At 37.9% G+C, this 20,758-nt stretch overlaps 1 protein-coding gene across 2 annotated transcripts in view; it reads right to left on the bottom strand.

Annotated features, from left to right (window-relative positions):
- Positions 1 to 3,207: 3,207 nt before the first annotated feature.
- Positions 3,208 to 20,758, bottom strand: part of DTWD2 (DTW domain containing 2) — a 72,757-nt gene continuing 55,206 nt past the window's right edge. Inside the window, exons 5-6 of one of the 2 annotated variants that reach the window (XM_081088743.1) lie at positions 9,429 to 9,557; positions 3,209 to 3,570 (exon numbers count right to left, since the gene is read on the bottom strand). In XM_081088743.1, coding sequence (XP_080944869.1) covers positions 3,400 to 3,570; positions 9,429 to 9,557 — 300 coding nt within the window. In that variant the 3' untranslated portion in view covers positions 3,209 to 3,399. Of the gene's footprint in view, positions 3,571 to 9,428; positions 9,558 to 20,758 lie in introns of both variants that reach the window. The other variant, XM_081088744.1, reaches the window with a different exon arrangement.

Here is a 20,758-nt window from a genome sequence, read left to right on the forward strand (position 1 = left end):
TTATTTTTGTTTTGTTTTTTTTGGGGGGGGGCCTGGGGGCAAATGGGTGAAGAGGATCAAAAGGTAAAAACGTCCAGTTAGAACATAAATAAGTCATGGGGATATAATGTACAGTTTGATGATTATCTATATATATAAAAGCCTAATATGCAGAGTGTCCCCTTAGGAATTTGATCGCTCGCTATGACATGCGCTGATTACCGGGGGTGGCATGGAACAAAGGAAGGCCCTGGCTGGCAGGCCGCAGCTGGGGAAGGGAGGCCCCAGCCAGCAGCCGGCAGCCAGGGGAGGAAAGCCCCGGCTGGCAGCTGGCAGCCTGCAGCTGCTAGGGATCTTACCCGTGCATGAATTTCATGCACTGGGCCTCTAGTAGTTAATAATACTGTACTGAATATTTCAAAGCTGCAAAGAAAGTAAACCTTAGGCCCAGCCACATAGCTCAATAGTCGAGCATCAACCTGTGACCCAGGTGGTCACAGTCAATTCCCAGTCAGGGCACATGCCCAGACTGCAGGCTTGACCCCAGTGTGGGGCATACAGGAGGCAACTGATTGATGATCCTCTCTCTTCATTGATGTTTCTAACTCTCTCTCCCTCTCCCTTCCTCTCTTAAATCAATTAAAATATATTAAAAAAAAAAAAAAAGCAAACCTTAGAAGTTCTCATCACAAGAAAAAACTATGTGTGGTGATGAATGTTAACAAGATGTATTGTAGTGACCATTTTACAATATACAAATATCAAATCATTATGTTATATACCTAAAACTAATATTTTATGTCAATTATACCGTAATAAAAAAATGTATGGGCATTAATAGAACATTTAATCACATTAACTGAGTTCAAGTTTAATCCCTAAAAATACTTAGTTTCCTTACTTTTTATACTGTTTTATGAAATAAATTCAATCTAAACTACTTGATTATCATTTTTGTTACTTATTTTAAACTATAAAGTCCATGTATACTACTGCAAATTGATGGAGGTATCATCTATTATAGGTCTACACCTAATCCTATCTAATAAGAGTAATATGCAAATTAACCATCACTTCACGATAAAGATGGCGGCACCCACCGCCAGTAAGGAGGAAATATGCAAACAGACTTGACAAAGATGGCAGTGCCAGCCGGAGCCACGAAGCCGGCCAGAAAGCAGGAGAGCGGGTGGGAAGGCTTGGCGTACTGGGTCACCCCAGGGAGAGCAGGCAGCATGAGCAGCCGCCCCACCAGAGTCCTCCAGTCCCACCCCGGCCTCGGAGGCGACGGGCAAGGACGGGAGTGGGATAGGGATGCTACATCCAGTTTGGGCGCTGAAGCAGGGTGCTGTGTGCGGATGGAGTGCCCAGCCCACATAGGGGCACGGGCGGTGGGGAATGGGGAACCCCTATTTGGGGAACCGTCGTGCAAAGAGGAGCAGTGTGGCCGCACACAGCTCGCCCAACTCCTCTGGAAGAATTCCAAGGAGAGGTGGGGAATGGCAGGCTACAGCTGCACCTGCCACCTGAGGGCAGCGCCGCTTTCACTCACTTGCTCACGTGCTGCAGGCTCGCTCCTTCCAGGACACGGATTGGCGGCACCATGGGGAGCATGGCCATCAGTTCCAGGTTAGAGGGCCGCTGCCTCTCGCTCCAGGACAGGCGGGACGATTCACATAGGAAACTAGGGTGACGCCCCCTTAAAGGGCCCAACTCCCTGAAAACCAGACTCGCCCAAAAAAGATAAGCTCTTTGCTACTGTACTGATCTGTCACCTTTAAGCATCATTCACACATTAGACACTTTATCCCTACCATTAGAACGTTATAAAATAGATGTGTGCTTTTTTTAAACTTCATTTTCCAGATAAGGAGAGGTAGACTCAGGGTCTAAGTCCACAACTGTCTGGGTGGAGAGCTTCTGTTCAGCTCTGAAGGCTGGGAAAGTGGCAATGGATGACTATCCCAAAAATACTAGATCAGTGGTTCTCAACCTTCTGGCCCTTTAAATACAGTTCCTCATGTTGAGACCTAACCATAAAATTATTTTCGTTGCTACTTCATAACTGTAATGTTGCTACTGTTATGAATCGTAATGTAAATATCTGATATGCAGGATGGTCTTAGGCGACCCCTGTGAAAGGGTCGTTTGACCGCCAAAGGGGTCACAACCCACAGGTTGAGAACTGCTGTACTAGATGGTGAAAGAAGGAGCTGGAAATGAGACAAAATCATGTGTGTGTGCATCTTCAAAGTAAAGAGGATGCCGCTCCAGTCTAGGCACTTTCTAGGAGACCTTGACAATTATTGGCAAGCTGCCATTCTGAAGCAAGCAAAGGTGAGGAAGTACAGGTAATGCAGAATAGAAACTGCAGTTTGGTCAGATCAAGGACTTTGACCTAGCAATGTAATGCTATCAGAGTTGGGACATTCTGGGATTCTCAGAACTTTGCAATTGATTTCTATTGTTTGCTTCAAGAAATTTCAAGCAAATGCCCTGAGATTTTATTTCTATAATAATAAAAGCGTAACATGCTAATTAGACTGGACATCCTTCCGGACAAAGCCAGGGCTGCGAGGGCAGCCCCTCCCGGGTGCCAGAGGGAAGCCAGTGTTGGCAGCTGGGGGAAGGAAGGCCTACTCTTGCACGATAGGCCTTCCCTGCTGGCCTGATACATCTGTACATTTGAATGTGTATATTATCTATACTAATAAAAGCCTTGGGGGCGATCAGGCCAGCAGGGGAGGGCAGTTGGGGGCAATCAGGCCGTCAAGGGAGCAGTTAGGTGTCAATTAGGCTGGCAGGGGAGCAGTTAGGGGGCGATCAGGCTGGCGGGCAGAAGCGGTTAGGGGCAATCAGGCAGGCAGGCAGGTGAGTGGTTAGGAGCCAGTGGTCCTGGATTGTGAGAGGGACGTCCAACTGCCGGTTTAGGCCCGATCCCACAGGGGCAGTCGGACATCCACCGAGGGGTCCCAGATTGAAGAGGGTGCAGACTGGGCTTAGGGACACCCCCTGCCCCATGCATGAATTTTGTGCAATGGGCCACTAGTTATCTATAAAACAGTAATGGAAACATTACTGTCCCAATCAGGTACAGGGATTTCCTTCCATTTAAAAAAAGTACTTCTAACCCAGCTTAACAACTAATCCCAGTTCAATTAAGGACTTGAAAAAAATGTATTAGAGGCACATTTTTAAAAGCAAATACAGTATGAAATCTTGCTTTTTACTGAGTCATGTAATTTTGCTTGTTTATTTGCTTTCATGGCTATTTGATTTACGCCCTTCTTCTGGACACCTTTAGTATGCAACCCTCATTCTTTAAACAACCAAAAAACCACACAGACTTAAGTTGTATGAAAACTTAAGCTGGTACTGTCAGCTGAAGACACCATAAATAGCACCATAAGAACATTTGTGCTAAATTTTAACACTGTTCATTAACAGTTCCATCTTCCTGAGTTTGCGTTTGTTCTTTGGCATCGGCTTAGGATATAATCCATTTTTCAGAAGGTGTTCTTTGCTGAGGCGAATTTGAGCACCATGCTGAAGCTGGAAAGAGCATAAAGCTCGAAGAGGGCGAAGCAAAGTCTGTTAAGATAAAAAAAGAAAAAAAAAACTAAAAATGTGTGACAAGTTATGACATTCTATCTAGAGTTTTCCTTCAGAAACAAGCATATTACCTTAATTATCATTACTATTAGCTCTTAACTATGAAGAGCAACAAGTATTCTAATAAATATATGGGATTTCTAAATAAGTAATTTATTTAAATTCATACCTTACATACCACTAAGTAACTCCAGTAAAAAGACACAAATTGATTTTCCATATAGGTGATAAAGCTTAGATTTAGTTTTATACATTAAGATATTCAAACACCACAAAAGTGTTGCCATTATAATAATTTAATCTGTAACAGACAGACAACAAGAGACCTTTAGTTAATAAATAGAAATTGATTCATTTTCAATAACAGAAAGATACAAGCTTCCTGCTATCTAATAACAATTAGCTGATGGCAGTGAGGGGTAAGTGATTGACTAATGCAGACTAGTACATGGACCACATACCAGTCAGACACCAGGTTTTGGTGCATTCAAAATAATTCTAACTGTATACATACCAGCCCAATTTAAATACCTACAGGGCAGCCATTTAACAGATGCATGTGAACTGGGTGGATCCTTAGGATAACAGAGAGTGGTAGAGGTTGTAAACAACTGGAGCATATACCTTTCCTAAAATTATGCAAATTTTTAAAAATTTTAAGTAAAAACACTATACCAGTGCTTTATACCATAGATTTCAGTTTTAATCATATTTTGAGTCAGATTCTTTCCTTAAGCCTAAGATCCCTGATCTAATTCTTTTAAATAATAATAGCAACACTTGATTGAGCAGTTAAAAAAAAGGAACAAAAAAAACCTCAGATTAAACTATAAAAATTTTAAAATATCCATGTGAAAAATTATTCCCCCACATATACAACACAAGTGGTAGAAAGGGCTTCTTAACAACTTTAATGTGCAATGAACTCTTACAAATTTTAGCAGTCACTAGTAGTTGCTTCTTCATATCCATTCTTTTCTTCCTTATTAAGCCTTTTGTACACCATAAGCGTCTATAGATGCTTTAAAAAATCATTTTTCATGAGAATTTTCAACTGAAAATACTCAAGAACACCCAAATTGTGAGTAATATGTTTATTTTTATAATATTCATTGCAAATTGATTTTTTAATTAAATTCAAAATATCATGACGTGGTTTCCGTTTTGGACACATGGCAGTTAACTGGTTAAAAAAATCAAAAATTGTATTCAAGGTGGCAATGTGTCCAGCTAGTGATATGACATTGGGTAATGACACAGTCTATCCAATAAGATATAAGTGTAAGTCTTTGGGTGGGGCTCCCAGGGATTCTCTTTAAAACAGGACAGACCTAGCAGACAGAGGCTTTTGCTCTTTCTTCTGGACTGGAGAACATGATTGTTAGAGATGGAATAACCACCTTGTGACTACAGGGCAAGAAACATGAAGATTAAACCAAAAATATATAGGATAACAGAGAGTGGTAGAGGTTGTAAACAACTGGAGCATATACCTTTCCTAAAATTATGCAAATTTTTAAAAAATTTTAAGTAAAAACACTATACCAGTGCTTTATACCATAGATTTCAGTTTTAATCATATTTTGAGTCAGATTCTTTCCTTAAGCCTAAGATCCCTGACGAACAGAAAATCAGGAAAAAAACCTGGGTCTCTGATGCATCACCAGCCCTGGACTACTCACCTCAGCATTTCTTATTTACAGGAGAAAAGAAATTGCTATATGGTTCAACCACTGCAGTAAGTGCTCTGTTACGTAAGACAAATATCCTGGAAAAGCTCTGCATGACACTGTTGTAGAAAGACCCTTAGATATGTGTGTGTGTGTGTGTGTGTGTGTGTATAGATAAATAGATATTAAGATATATATAGAGATATAGATAGATAGATGTTATATATATAAAACCCTAATATGCAAATAGACTGAATGACAGAACAACCAAACAAGCGGTTGCTATGACATGCAATGACCACCAGGGGGCACGCACGGAATATGGTGGGTGTCTGCAGCAGGTGGCAGAGCATGGAACGTGGCGGGTGTCGGCCGCAGCAGGATGGTGGAGCAGGTGAGCAGGGGTGCCAGACTAAGGTGGAGTTCCAGTCGCTGTCATCGGGGTGAGCCTCTGGTGGTTACTGAAAAGTCTTTGCTCCCATGCGCCGTGGTCTCGCCCAGCACTCACACATGCTGCCGGTGCCGGCCCCGCTGCTGGCATTTGGTGCCAGCCCTGATCACTCGGTGCCATCACAGGTACGAGTGGTGGTTGCCGGCCCTGATCACCCCTGAGGGCTTCTCCACCTCCCCCTGCTCCTGAGGGGTAATTAGGGCAGCAGCTACTGCTTGCACCCACTAATGACATGAGCCCCACTCGCACCTGCTGCTGGCGCTGGCCCCAATCACACCGTGCTGTCAGCGGGTGCAAGTGGGGCTGGCACCATCTGCTTGTGTGAGTGGCAATGGCGGGAGCGGGGCTGCCAGTAGAGAGGGGACCAGGGGCCATGGCGGGAGGGCTGGGCAGGGGTGCGGAGGAGGGCCAAGACCTGCCCCTGTGCCTACCACAGCCTAGTGGCCCACTGTTCAAGGTGCACGAATTCATGCACTGGGCCCCTAGTCTTCAAACAAGACAGGAAATTTGAAGATGACTATATATTACTTTACAGAGTTAGCACAGTGGATTGATTGGATTTTGTATCACTGTACTTAGGAGACATATCTAGGACTATGTACAGACTGAGACAACTGAAGGTTCTATTGCAACTTTATGGAATTTATTAAATTCTGCATAGACAAGAGAATACTATATTCCTCTGGTTAAGAGCCTCTAACTTTTATCTCCTAAACATATGCCACCTCTGGCAGAAGCTTTAAAAGCAGTATATGATTGACCACCTCCCTTTATTCCTTCCTTGAAGAAAATGGAATGACATGTCTAGATAGTGCCTCCATCAGCCTGGTTCCCTAAGCGACTACAATGAGCAGAGATCGCCTGGCAATCCCAATGGACAGGCAGTGTGAGAGAGTGTTGTATTATGCCATTCTTAATATTGGACTTTTAAGTTACTGGAGCCTAATCCAGCCTATTTTTTAATTGAATTTATTGGGATGACATTAAATAATAAAATTATATGTTTCAGGTATAAAATTCTATAGTACATCATCTACATAATTTATTGTGTGTTCACCATCCCAAGTCAAATCTCCTTCCATCACCATTTATCCCCCTTATCTTCTTTTACCTCCCCCACTACTACCCTTCCCTTTTTGTAATCACCATGTTATTGTGTCTATGAGGTGTTGTTTTTTGTGGGGGCTTTTTTTTTAATCCCTTTGCCTTTTTCACCCAGCCCTGAAACCTCCCTCCCCTCTAACAATTATCAGTCTGTTCTCTATCTATGAGTCTGCTTCTATTTTGTTAGTTTATTTTGTTCATTAGATTCCACATGAGTGAAATCATATGATACTTGTCTTTCTCTGACTGGCTTATTTCACTTAGCACAATGCTCTCCAGGTCCATTTATGCTGTTGAAAAGGTAAGATTTCCTTCTTTTTTACAGCTGCATAGTATTCCATTGTATAAATGTGCCACAGCTTTTTTATCCACTCATCTACTGATGGACACTTGGGCTGCTTTCAAATGTTGGCTATTGTAAATAATGTTGCAATAGACATAGGGGTGCATATATTATTTCGAATCAGTGTTTCAGATTTCTTCAGATATAACATCATATGCATTATATCTGAGGCACTCTGAAGCTTTATGAGAGATGGACCAGATATCAGGAACAAAGAAAGTCTTCTATTTTATAAAATAAACAAGATAGTTCCTAAAAAGGTTACTTGGGGGAAAATCAGTGTTTTGTAAATCCTTTTGTCTATAGGTACAAAGTGAGTTTTCAAGGGACCATTATTACCAACTGCTGGTGCTGAGTGTAGCTAAGGCACTTAGGCTACAGCACAAAGCTTGGCCACATCTGGTTATAAAAGTTCATAAGGTCAAACTTCATAAGCAGAGAGGGCGCTATAATAAAAAAGATTCCCAAGCCCAAGATTTCCAAGGTATGAAAACCCTGGTAAATATTATTGCAGCTGATGAAAATCACCAATTTTCAGTTCAAAATTGTTGTCAATCCTATCAGAGGGACGAGGAAAGGCAAAAGGATTATTTTGAGTGCCTGATGTCAGGCAATTACACTTTATCCCATTCAATTCTCACAACACTATGAGGTAATTAATTTTCTTATATTACAGATAAGAAAATAAGCATTAAGAGATTACATGAATTGCCCACTGGCAAAAAATAATGATGATAAATGATGAAGTTTTAATTCAAACCTGCTTCAAAGCTCCTATCATGCTAGACTTCCAAGGGTTTGTCAAACCTGCTCAAAGCTCTTATCATGCTAGACTTCCAAGTGTTTGAAAAACTACTCAAGAAGAAAGGATGAGGATAAATCAACAGACTAAGAAGGCTATTATTTTGAGGAGCCCTACCTCTGTAGAATGAAGCAGGCTGAAAAATTACTACTCTCACCCATCATGTTAAGGTTCTATAATGATGCCATTAATTAAAGGTTATGAGTGGGGGGAAGGGTTGGCAAAGGAAAAAGAGAAAACACCTTTATGTTTCTCAGAAGAATGTACCAATTTTTTTTTATGATAGCTAGATCTGAACAGGCTGGACGTGGGGTGCCCCCACTAAGCAAGCTACGTTTTTGCCATCTGCAGTAATAAACAATTTGGGATGTTTCATTTTGCATTTCTTCTGCTCATACTTTAACCAACCATTTCATTAGTACCTCCCAGATCACATGTCTGATTGTCAAACATCCTTTTCCTACTGAAAAAGCAAAGAGAATGAGACTATTACTTTGGGATTTTACTTTCAATTTTCTTCATAGATAACAATAACAAAAACTGAAGAGATGAAGGATCATGTCATCATTCTATATCTTAAACTTTGCCTGTTGTTAGATATTATACTCAGAACATAAGATAGGTTTCCTGCTATCATAGTACATTAATTAATACCAGAATAATCTATTTTATATAACCGGGAAAGGGGGCAGCAGTAGCAGCATTTAGTAGTAGTACTAATATAAACCCCATCCTGAACCCCAGCCCTATTATTTTACAACTATTATTATTAAACCAACATCACTACCAACATTAAAGCTTCTGTTTGGGATTGCAGTGAAGATCAAATTTCAATTGTGAGAGTAAGAGATATACCTCCATAGAGGATTCTTTTTAGAACCCAAAAGAAGGAGAAGAAAGTAAGTTTTATTGTTTTTCATAATCCTCAGCCAAGGGTATGTTTCTATTGATTTTATAAAAAGGGAAGAGGTAGAGAGAAAAAGAAAGGATATATATATATATATATATATATATATATATATATACACACACACATACATATATACATACATACAAAGGGAAAGAGAGAAACATCAATGTGAGAGAAAAATATCATCAATTGACCAGGGATCAAACCAACCTATGTGCCCTGACCTGGAATAAAACCCACAACCTTTTGGTATACAAGAAGATGCTCTGACCAACTGAACCAGCTGGTTAGGACAAGGAAATAAGTTCTACATCTATACACAAAGAATATTATATTTTCCCTTCAAGATTTGAACTTTTAATGGATCCTTGGTCTAATGGTGGCTGATCCAACCAACTAAGCCACACTGGCCAAGGCCACAAACTTCTATCACAGATACATTCTACTTGTCACTTGAGCTACAAACTTAACAAGCTATGTATTTCTAACTTTTCTAGATAAAATCTAATCAAAATCCTATTTTCAAAAACTATATAATCTTTCAAAGACAGACCTACCTCTTGTATGTAATTATTTTTCTCTAAGATGGAAAGAGCAACAGCTGCACACTCCAGTGTAGACAGGCACCTATTAGTTGGTTGCGCCCGAATTACATACTGACTAGAAATGCTAGTTTTTAACTGCACCTGAAACCAAAAACAGAACAGAATGTAATTTTTGTTTTAAATTTAAAACTATAAAGTCTGTGTTTTAAATACTAATTAATTTAATTTCCTTCTGAATTGCCAGTTTAGAGATATTAAATATATAAATATTTTCTATACACATATCCTCATGTTAGTTATTTTCAAATAGTATAAGAGGATACCAGAATACATATATACAAATTCCTACAAATCAAAAATAAATAGACTAATAGCCCCCTCTCAATAGACAAAAGAGTGAATAGATACTTCGCAAAGAAGATATAAGAATGGCAAATAGGTATGTGTAAAAGGACTCAGCATGATTTAATGTAAATTAAGATCACAATGATATAACATTTCATACTCACCAGAACAGTTAAAATCAAAAAGACTAACACCACCAGGGACCAGGGGAGGATATGGAGCAAATGAAACTCTCTAACACTGTAGTGGCACTGAAAATGGTGTAATCACTTTGGAGAATTTATTTCATGATTTATCCTCCCATTATTTCTTAATATAAACTGATAGGTGTATGTCCATATGGGTGTGAATGTGTATAAATATAGACACACACACACATACACATATGTATGTATGTATCCTCTCTTTTTAGATAAAAGGTGACATACTATACATATTTTATCCATGAAGACAATATTTTAACTGAGACCTAATGACTGAGACAGAATCAGATATAAAAAAGCAATAAAAATTTGAATGTCAACACATTTGGCCTTTAGATTCCTATTGTAATTAAATGAACAAATAATTTTATACTCACAAAGCCACATTCCTAGCCCACACTCTGATCAGAATCACATTTAAACATGTGTGGATAGATGAGAATTCCAGCTTTTACTCATAAATTATGTAAGCATGGGGATTGAAGGTAGTGGTGTCTAAGTATTAATACAAAGCAACTTATTAAAATCAGGTGTTCTCTCTTATTTTCTTTTTTTAAAAAACATTTTTAATGATTTCAGAGAGGAAGGGAGAGGGAGAGAGAAATAGAAACATTAATGATGAGAGAGAATAATTGATCGGCTGCCTCCTGCACATCCCACATTACGGATCAAGCCTGCAACTTGGACATATGCCCTGACCAGGAATCCTGGTTCATAGGCTGACGGTCAAACCACTGAGCCACGCGGGCTGGGCTCTCTTATTTTCTAATATTTCTAAAGTCCCATGAGTCTCTCATTCCTTTACACCATTAAAACCCATCCATGGCATCTTGTCCCTCAATCCTTTCCCTCCTTTGTTTCTCATGCAGTCCCCTCATAATATAGTTCTATTAGAATTGCTTTTTGTTCAAAGAATTCTCTTCTAGAACTTGTTTCCTTTCTTTCCTCAGGAAGAGGAAGAGAGGAGAAGAGGAGGAAAGAAGAAAGGAAGAGAGGAAGGGGAGGAGAGGGAGAGAGAAAGAAAGGTCGGGAGGGAGGAAGCACAGTGGGTATCATCAAGATACACTACATAATGTATTTGGTTTTGGGATACATCCTTTAAAGCATATTTGACTAATAATGTTTTAGATATGATCATAGTAAGATTATTCTACATTTCTACCAATAGCAAAATAAAAATTAGATGCAGGGAAGCAAAGAGATGGAGGAAAAAATTGAAAAACATGTACAGTGATGAAAGAAAGCCTATGATTAAATAACTGTAAGAATAATTCATGATGTTGATTAACTGTAATTACTAATAGCTTTAATATTTCATCAGGTCAACTAGTAGAATGGAGTACAGACAACTAGTTTTTCAACACTCAATTTCAAGTCAAAACTGAAAAAATTATAATAGACAGCTGATTAAAACAAAATGTTTGTGAAACATGCAAAATTCACAGTAAGTTTTGTATATTGGAATTAATTTGATTTTTAACACATTGTATGCGGGAAACGTATTTATACGTTTTACGTTGACTGGTAGTAGAGCAAGGGACACGTATTAATACGTTTTTTATAGACTAGCGGTAGAATGCGGGTAACGTATAAATACGTTTATTTTTATACTTTTTTATTGCTCTAAAGGGATGCTAACATGCAGATATACGAATTCCAAAGGACAAAATTTGAGTCTCTAACACATACAATGGTGAATTATGTATGTACTTCCAGGTATAACGGTAATCTATTCAACTGCGTAGAGTCATCCCTTCACACAATTCTCTGCCTCGCCACGCATTCAGTGCGATTCTAAGAAAAATAATTCAGTATACATTTTCTAGTAAATCACAAAAAGTTTCATTGAAAAAAATATGTAAAACTAAAGTTATCGTAATTTTACTGAATGTTGCCATTTGCGCAAAAATGGCACGCGCCACCTGTTAGCGCGAGATAAAAACTACCCGCAAACAACATGTTAAAAGACATTTTTCATTTCAGGGAGGTGTTTTAATTTTTACTGTGACCCACATGGCTATATGAAAACTCAGAATTTGAAATTTATCATGTGTTACACTTCAGAATATCCTACACACATCATCTCTCTGGGAATTATCCAGTAACTGGATATATTAAAAGAGTATATAACTAAGATCTGTCATATTACTAATACACACTAGAGGCCCAATGCAGGAAATTCATGCAAGGGGCTGGGCCCCCACAGCCCTGCCTGACTTGGCCAGCCCTCGCAGACCTGGCTTCTTCCAGAAGGTCATCCAGACGGTTGTTCTGCTGTTCGGTCTAATTAGCATATTAGCTCTTTATTAAATAGGATGTTATTAGAGTATGCTAATATGACATTCTCCAAGCTCCTCTTTCTTGTGCTATTTCACCTTCATCAGATATTTAATTCAATGAGTAAATAAACAAGTGCAAAAAGAAACGCTGTGGATCCATCTTTTTGATAAGTCACAGGCATCATAACAAATAATTGGTCAAAAATTGTCTTATCTTCTTAAGTAAATGTATAAGAAAATTCAAGGCAAAGTTATTCAAAGAAAAAAATTAACATATGATAACAGCATGGAATATAGAAAGAGGACTTATTGAAGACCAGGATTATTATATCAAACCTAACAATAATTAATCAATCTCAGTCAAGTCATTCAGTTTCTCACTTCCTCCTCACCTATAAAAATCAGACCACTGGCCTCCTCTATAGTCACAGCTGGTCCTTGTAGCAGAATCAGCCCGTGGGTCAATCCCTCCCAGTGACCTGCCAACAGCAATCAAGGTTCAACTACAACAGGCGGGGGGGGGGGGGGGTGGGGGGGGGGCGCACACCTAGAGCACCCAGCTCAAGTGACTGGGTAGGCTGTGACCCTACAGGACACCTACTACAGGAGGCTACTCTACCAAGTCCAGGAGACATAGCATCTCTATCTAATACATAGAAACAAACACTGGGAAGCAGTCAAAATGAGGAGACCAAAAAACAGGTCCCAAATGAAAGAACAGGACAAATCTCCAGAAAACAAACTAAATGAAATGGAGACCCTGACTGAATTACATGTATATTCTTTCCATTTTCATTGTGCAGCAAAGTGAAAAAAAATGCATATAAGCATACATGCAAACATAATATTTGTCTATTATTTAAAGAACAATAATCAGCCAAATTTTGACCCTGAATTTACTACCTTATCAGGCTAACAAAATAACAAGGATATAAATAGCTGCTGATTGAAGAATACGTCTTTAAATTCAAATATACAAAAAAAAAAAATTTCAAATATACAATAACCATTCTGTGTGAGAGCTGAAAAGGTAGTAAAGAGAAATATAACATGCATTATATTCTGTGGTTTTGTGGAATTTAATTTTATTGATAACTGTCCATTTAAGTATAAGTCAACATATTGAGATATTAGATAATACTTATATTTGTTCTGTTAATTACTTTCTTAGACTATTTAAGAGAGCTAGTGAAATCCAAAAAGTGAACTGGTATTTTTTAAATGAATCCATTCAAAAACAACATAAAGTCCTGTGTAATCACCATTAATGATACAATATGTTCCACTCAGAAAGATGGTAAAATTCTGTCAACTTTGTAGAATGGAAAACATGCATAAATGTTTTTTTGATAAATGAATTTTTTGTGTTTTTTTTTTAAATGTTTTTTTTAATATATATTTTATTGATTTTTTACAGAGAGGAAGGGAGAGAGATAGAGAGTTAGAAACATCGATGAGAGAGAAACATCGATCAGCTGCCTCCTGCACATCTCCCACTGGGGATGTGCCCGCAACCCAGGTACATGCCCTTGACCGGAATCGAACCCGGGACCTTTCAGTCCACAGGCCGATGCTCTATCCACTGAGCCAAACTGGTTTCGGCGATAAATGAATGTTTTTAATGACACATTTAAAGCTGAATAATTATCACCCCCTAAAATGATGATGCACTGATAACTGCAATGAAGAATAAAAAGAATATGGGAAAAGAATATGAAATGGAGAATTCTTATCAAATGGCAGAGATTTCTTTTCTATTCAGGAGGAAATATATTCTGCTTTCAAATTAAAAGTGAATTTTCCCAAAGCTTATTCATCTTTGCAAGTGATTTAAATGAAAATTCTATTAAATCAAAATTAAATATTCTATTAAATATAATCAAAACCAGTGACATGTTAATTCCACACTTCTTTGTGAAAGGCATTAATTACAATAAAAGTACCACTATTATAATATAAAATATTTAACAAATTGTGGTTTATTATTATATTGTTTTTCACCAGCTGCTTAATGAAAGCTTCTCCTGTAGTTTTAACTTACTATTATCTTATTAAGACTCTCATCATTTCTTTAACCCATGTAAAAGCTGTTTGTGTGTATTTAATTTATTGGCAATATCTAGAACCTAATTTCATCTATATTAATTAGTTCTCTTTCTACTAAACAAGGTCAACATTCTAAGCCAGAGACACAACCAACCACACAAAATCTTTGCAACTATTAGCATGAATTTTATCATTTTTTAAAATTGATTTTTCACTTACAGCTTATATAGCACAGAATTTATTTTTAAACTAAAGGCCCAGAGCACAATTAGGGTCCCTAATTGTGCAGGTAGGGTCCCTAGACCTAGCCTCCTGCAATCAGGGCCATTTTCTGCCTGCTCGCCAGTGCCCAAGCCAAATGCCACCTCCACCACTGGGCTGTCAGGCCGTTGGGATCACCAGCTCATCCCCAGCTGCTCTGGTGCTCAGGCCTGCAGGAAAGCGGGCGCTGGAGACTTCACCTCCATACACATGCACATGCACTGGGCCCGCTGCTGATGGAACGCGCTGCCTGCTCTGGCTGCTCACACGGGCTCCACCACCACCGCTGCCGCTGCCACTGCTGCTGGGACTTGATGCGCTGATGGAGGCTGCAGGGCGCACCGCAACCTACCTGCCCGGGCATGAGCTGCCCTGAGCGGGCAGCGCATTCCATCAGCGGCTGGCCCAGTGCACGCGCATGGAGGTGAAGTTGCCAGCGCCTGCTTTCCCGCATGCCTGAGCCCCCAAGCAGCCTGGGATGAGCTGGTGATCCTAATGGCCTGACAGCCAGCCCAGGCCTCCCGCCACCCACTCCGATTACCCCACTCGCCATTACTGATCCATCGAGCCTGTGGGTCTAGGGCGGGGGCGTGGGATCAAGAGGTCAGCAGTTCAGCCTGCTTGCCAGTCACCAGTCTTGCCTCACCCCACCCCCCCACCCCCCCCCACCCCGGCTCACAGGCGGGGGTGGGGTGTAGGGACCGAGAAGTGGTCAATGCCATTTCATGGCAACTGGTCATTTGGTCGTTCCAGTCATTAGAAACACTGGCTTTTTATATATATAGAGAGAATATAGATAATGTTCTCTCCAATGACAGTATTTAATTTTAAGTTACCATCATTTCTAGCCTGAATCTTTGCAAAGGCCTATCTGAATAATCTTGCTTCTGCTTAAGTCTTCTTATATCATTCTTGTTGTGTCACCTAAGTGATCTTTTAAAAAATAAACAAGTGTGCCTTTGAAATCTAACAAATAAATAATAAATAGGCAGTGTTTGGAGCAAGAGGCATAAAACTCTGGGCTTCACTAAGAGGAAACATACAGGACTTTGCAAAGATGGATTACAGGTTTCTAAATGTTGAGGGAAGCACAGTGTTTTACCGAGAAAGTAACCTGATATTTTCTCCTAATGTTCAATGGAATATATGGAATTAAAGGTTTTATAGGGCTGCATCATTATATTTTATCATAAAGAAAAAACTGAAGTCATAATAAAATATTTTATAACACAAACTCTCTGTACTTTCCAGTCAATTTTGCTGTGAACCTCAAACTGCTCTTTAAAACAACAACAAAAAACTGATCACATTATCACTCAGATTAAAATCCTTAGCTTGCCAATAAGCTACATCCTTAACATGGTCTATAAATCTTCTACCTCGTCCAGACTGCTCTCTCCATACTTCCATCACTACACACCAGCCAGACTATGTATGAAATTTTCTTTACCCTTCTATTTGCTAACTAATACTTATCCTTTAGTTTTCAAATACTAGAGAGGTCTTTGTGAGCCCCAACTTCAACCAAATCCCCATTTTAAGCACCCTTATAAAATTTACTTTAATTTATAATTATATACTGATCTATCTGGCTGTTTATTTCCCATGATGTAAGCTCCATTAAGACATGGACTGTCTGTTTTACTCACCACTGTATTCTGGTGTCAAGAACAGTGCTCAACACCCAGTGGCTGTTGTTCAATAGTGGTTAAGTTAATGAACACTGATCACAGCCATTATAAAACAAACTATACCTATGAATTTACACCCAGAAACACTTAATTTGGGGAGGGGGGTGACTTTACTGGGGAAGCAGATGTAAAAATGAGAAGTGGACAAAGGATCTGTATAAAGAGGTTAGGGATTAGTGTCTGAATTTAAGCTTATGAAGCTGATAAAATATTACTTTAGTCGATTATCAATTTTTACATTGAAAGGCTGGAATTGAAAAAATATATACTAGTCATAATTTACGTCTTTTGAGGGATGTTAGTAAGTTTATATAGCAGGGAGAGCCCACTATGGCACACAAATCCTACAAGAACTAGAAATTTAGCCAAAAATAGTACATCTGCATTTAAGCTGAGGCATCTATAAAAAGCACTTAGACTTTATGAACCAAATATGAACTCTTCTTAATTATAAAATATGTAGTGCTTATCCTATCCTGTTCTAAGAATATTAAAATGATTACTTTCTTTTATTCTATGCAATTCTAACATTGTTCTCTGTGATGCAAAATTTGAAAATCTTGTATCTAAATATTTTCAGCAATTTCTCTAGGGATACAGGAAAAAATCAACTAGAGCAAAACTCAGCATGTTATTGAAATCTACATCAAGAACATAAATAAGTTATCTTTTCCAGACATTATGCTTTAATTCAAAGTGACATTTTCAGAGCACTCATTTAAAGAAAAAAATTATAAAGGAAATAAATGTCATGAAATGTTTTAAACTGTACAGTCATATAAAGAAAGTAACTGTCACAAAAACTTTTTCAACTGGTCCATTTGTCTAGTCATATATATATATGTGTATATATAGATATGTATATATATATACACACACACACACATATATACATACACACATTTTTATTTTAGTATAAAAATAGAGATACCAAAAAGTTTCTAAATTGTCAACCCAAGAAATATATATAAAGTTAATATCATGGAAGGTAGTGTTTCATGATCAATTATATCATTCATGTTTCTAAAACATTTAACATTCTATATAAAGTTAGAATTTTTTTTTAAGATTTTAAAATAATCAGAGACTGTTTTAATAACCACAGAATTTATATTTTGTTCTTTAAAATTAAAATGTTTTATCATTTTTACTCTAACTTTTCATAATATATTTATATTTAGCTATAGGTTCCAAAAAAATCTAAAAATGTGAAGTGTCATGAAGACAGAGGACACTTGCTACACAACTTATAAAATAAACTTTTACTTAAAGTGAGTAGTTTTGGAATTGTTTAATAATATTGCATAGGAGAGGATAATTAAGTACTATCGCTGTAACAATATAGTATATATTAGTTATCTTTTGATCACTCAAAGGTCAACTTTGGTTTTAAATTCACCTATATATTATACCAGTGGAGAATTTGCTGACCCAAATTTGGACTTACTAAAATTCTGATGAAAGATAAAGAGGCTTATCTGGAAGTCTGAAATGAGAGTAAATACTGTGCCTAATGATTTACAAAAAACAAATATCCTTAGCATTAAGTCTGACATGACAGCTTAATAAGATAGTGTATAATGCAAGGTTACCATCTTTATTAGCAAAATAATTGAAAAATTTTACATTTGTACTTTTACTTCCTGTATTCATCAGTGTCTTTTCTAGATATAATGTTAATTATAAAATATCTAAAAAATACAGAAATGCATAATATAAAAAGTCAAGTGCCCTGTAATGTCACCACCCAGAGACAATGACTATTTACTAGTGGTATTTATTCTTCCAATACTTTAGTTTTTAATATGTAATTATAAAAATCTTTATGTATACAAAATAAAATGTGTAACATTTGAGTTATGAAGTATAAGACTAAAACTGACATCCCTGGATCTTCTAACTATTTAAGAAACAGAATATAACCAAAATGATTGACATCTTGGGCCACACTCCCCCCCCCCCCGCCCCAAATGCTCTCTACACATACAAATATAAATAGATAAATATATAGATAGATCCATACATCCAATTTCACTTAAGAATGTCCTTAGAGTCCTAACTGGTTTGGCTCAGTGGATAGAGCGCCGGCCTGCGGACTGAAGGGTCCCAGGGTCGATTCTGATCAAAGGCATGTACCTTGGTCGCAGGCACATCCCCAGTAGGAGGTGTGCAGGAGGCAGCTGATTGATGTTTCTAACTCTCTATCCCTCTCCCTTCCTCTCTGTAAAAAATCAATAAAATGTATTTTTTTAAAAATGTCCTTAGTAAAACAGTAAAAGTTATCCTGATGAACTTGACCTCTAAAATAACCACTTAATATGTTCCATTTTAGAACAATCAGGCACACAAGTTATAAATCTAAAAACTATTCAATTGTCACTTGCCTTTTAAAAAAATCCCTCCCACTTAAAATTATTTGTGTAACATCAGACAAGTTATTTAAACTTCCTGAGACTTAGTCTCCTTATATGAAAATATGTGACAGAATCAGTACCCTTACAGTTATAAAATGTTACTATTCTTTAAAAAATAATAATCATCAAAAGCACCAAGCCAAACTGTTTCTACAAAGACAGCATAATAGTAATAACAAAATTATGTATAAACTAGAGGCCCGGTGCACGAATTCGTGCACGGATGGGGTCCAGCTGGTCAGTCTAATTTGCAAGGCCCCAGTCAGAAAAGTAAAAAGGGTTAAAGACAATATTACTTCAGCTATATTACAGTTGTACTGAAATTATAAGGTTTAAAAAGCTGAAATGTTTCTCTGAAGTATTTTTTACAACTGCATGTGGATCTACAATTATTCTAAAATCAAAAGAAATGTATGCTTGAAACTTATGTGATTTTATTAACCAATATTTTATTAACCCCAATAAATTTAATTAAAAATAATAAATAGAATGTGTAATAACATTTGATCTTCTAAACGTTTGTGTCAGAATATAAGGATGGAGCCTAATAAAGCTGATCCAAGGGCATATTAAAGTGAGTCACAGAGATTTCCAGTTAATTTGAGTCTTGTTAACTGATACTCGGTTTAGCCATGTGCTTGGATCATGTTTTGACATTCTAGGATGCCTAAGGGTGATGAATTAAGACTGTGTTCACATCTAAGTGTACAGATCTATACTTTCACAGCACATATTGTTTAATGTATTTACCCAGCCACAGGAGATGGTTTCCTGCACATATCCAGATCAATATACTACTCTAGCCTTATGTATATAAAAGATTGGGCCCGAGAGGAATGGCTAAACCTCTAGACATTTTAATGTGACTCTTACTGACTTGACATTACCATCTGCAACTGTGCACATCCTAGCAATAATTTTTGAAGTCTGGACTGTATTGCTGATTACTCTAGCTATGTGGACTTTTGTCTGCTTCCCTTAGATCAGTGGTGGGCAAAGAGCCACATGCGGCTCTTTGGCCCCTTGAGTGTGGTTCTTCCACAAAATACCATGTGCGGGCGCGCATATACAGTGCGAAGTTGACTTAAAACTTTAAGTAAAGTTTATTAAGTTAATTTTAGGGAACACTGTGGAGTGAAAGAAGGTGGAGTGAAAGAAGATGTAGCATCAAGGATTGAGAAAGGTATGTTGAGATGGTTTGGACATACAGAGAGGATGAACGAAATTAGATAGACGAAACAAGTATACAAGACGAGTGTGGATGGGAGAGTTGGAAGGGGTCGACCTCAGTGAACGTACCTCAATTAGATTGAGGACGTTTTTAGCAAAGGCCAGCTTAGGAGTACCCTAATTAAGTTAATAACAATGTACCTATCTATATAGTTTAAGCTTAAAAAATTTGGCTCTCAAAAGAAATTTCAATCGTTGTACTGTTGATATTTGGCTCTGTTGACTAATGAGTTTGCCGACCACTGCCTTAGATTATTTTTAGTACTTTACTGAGGTAAAACTGATATAGAATAAACTGCACAGAATTAAAGCACATATGTGTATATATCTGTGAAACCAACACCACAATCAAAATAAACATAACCATCACCCTGAAACCCTGTAATCTCTTCTCATCCCTCCCTCTCTCCCCACCCAATCCCATCCAGACAAGCAATGATCTTGTTTATGACAGTATAGATTAATCTGAATTTCCTAGAATTTTATGTAAATGGAATCATACAGTTATCTGGCTTCTTTTACTCAGCATAATTATTTTTGGATTCATTTGTGTTGTAGTGTGTATCAAGAGTTCATTGCTTTTTACTGCTCAGTAGTTTTCCATTAAATGGATATACCACACATTTTTTATCTATACACCTGTTGACAGACATTTTGGTTGTTCCTAGTTTGGTGCTATTACAAGTTTAACGGCTGTAAACATTCATGAATAAGTTTTTGTATGGACATTAACCTTCATTTCCCTTGGGTAAATACCAAGTCGTGGAATGGCTGGATCCCATGTCAGACGTATGTTTAACTTCTTAAGAAACTGACAAACTATTTTCCAAGGTGACTGTATCATTGTACATTGCCCCTAGGAGTGTACGAGCA

Source organism: Myotis nattereri (assembly GCF_964212035.1).
Source record: "Myotis nattereri genome assembly, chromosome: 4".
NCBI classification, from domain to species: domain Eukaryota; kingdom Metazoa; phylum Chordata; class Mammalia; order Chiroptera; family Vespertilionidae; genus Myotis; species Myotis nattereri.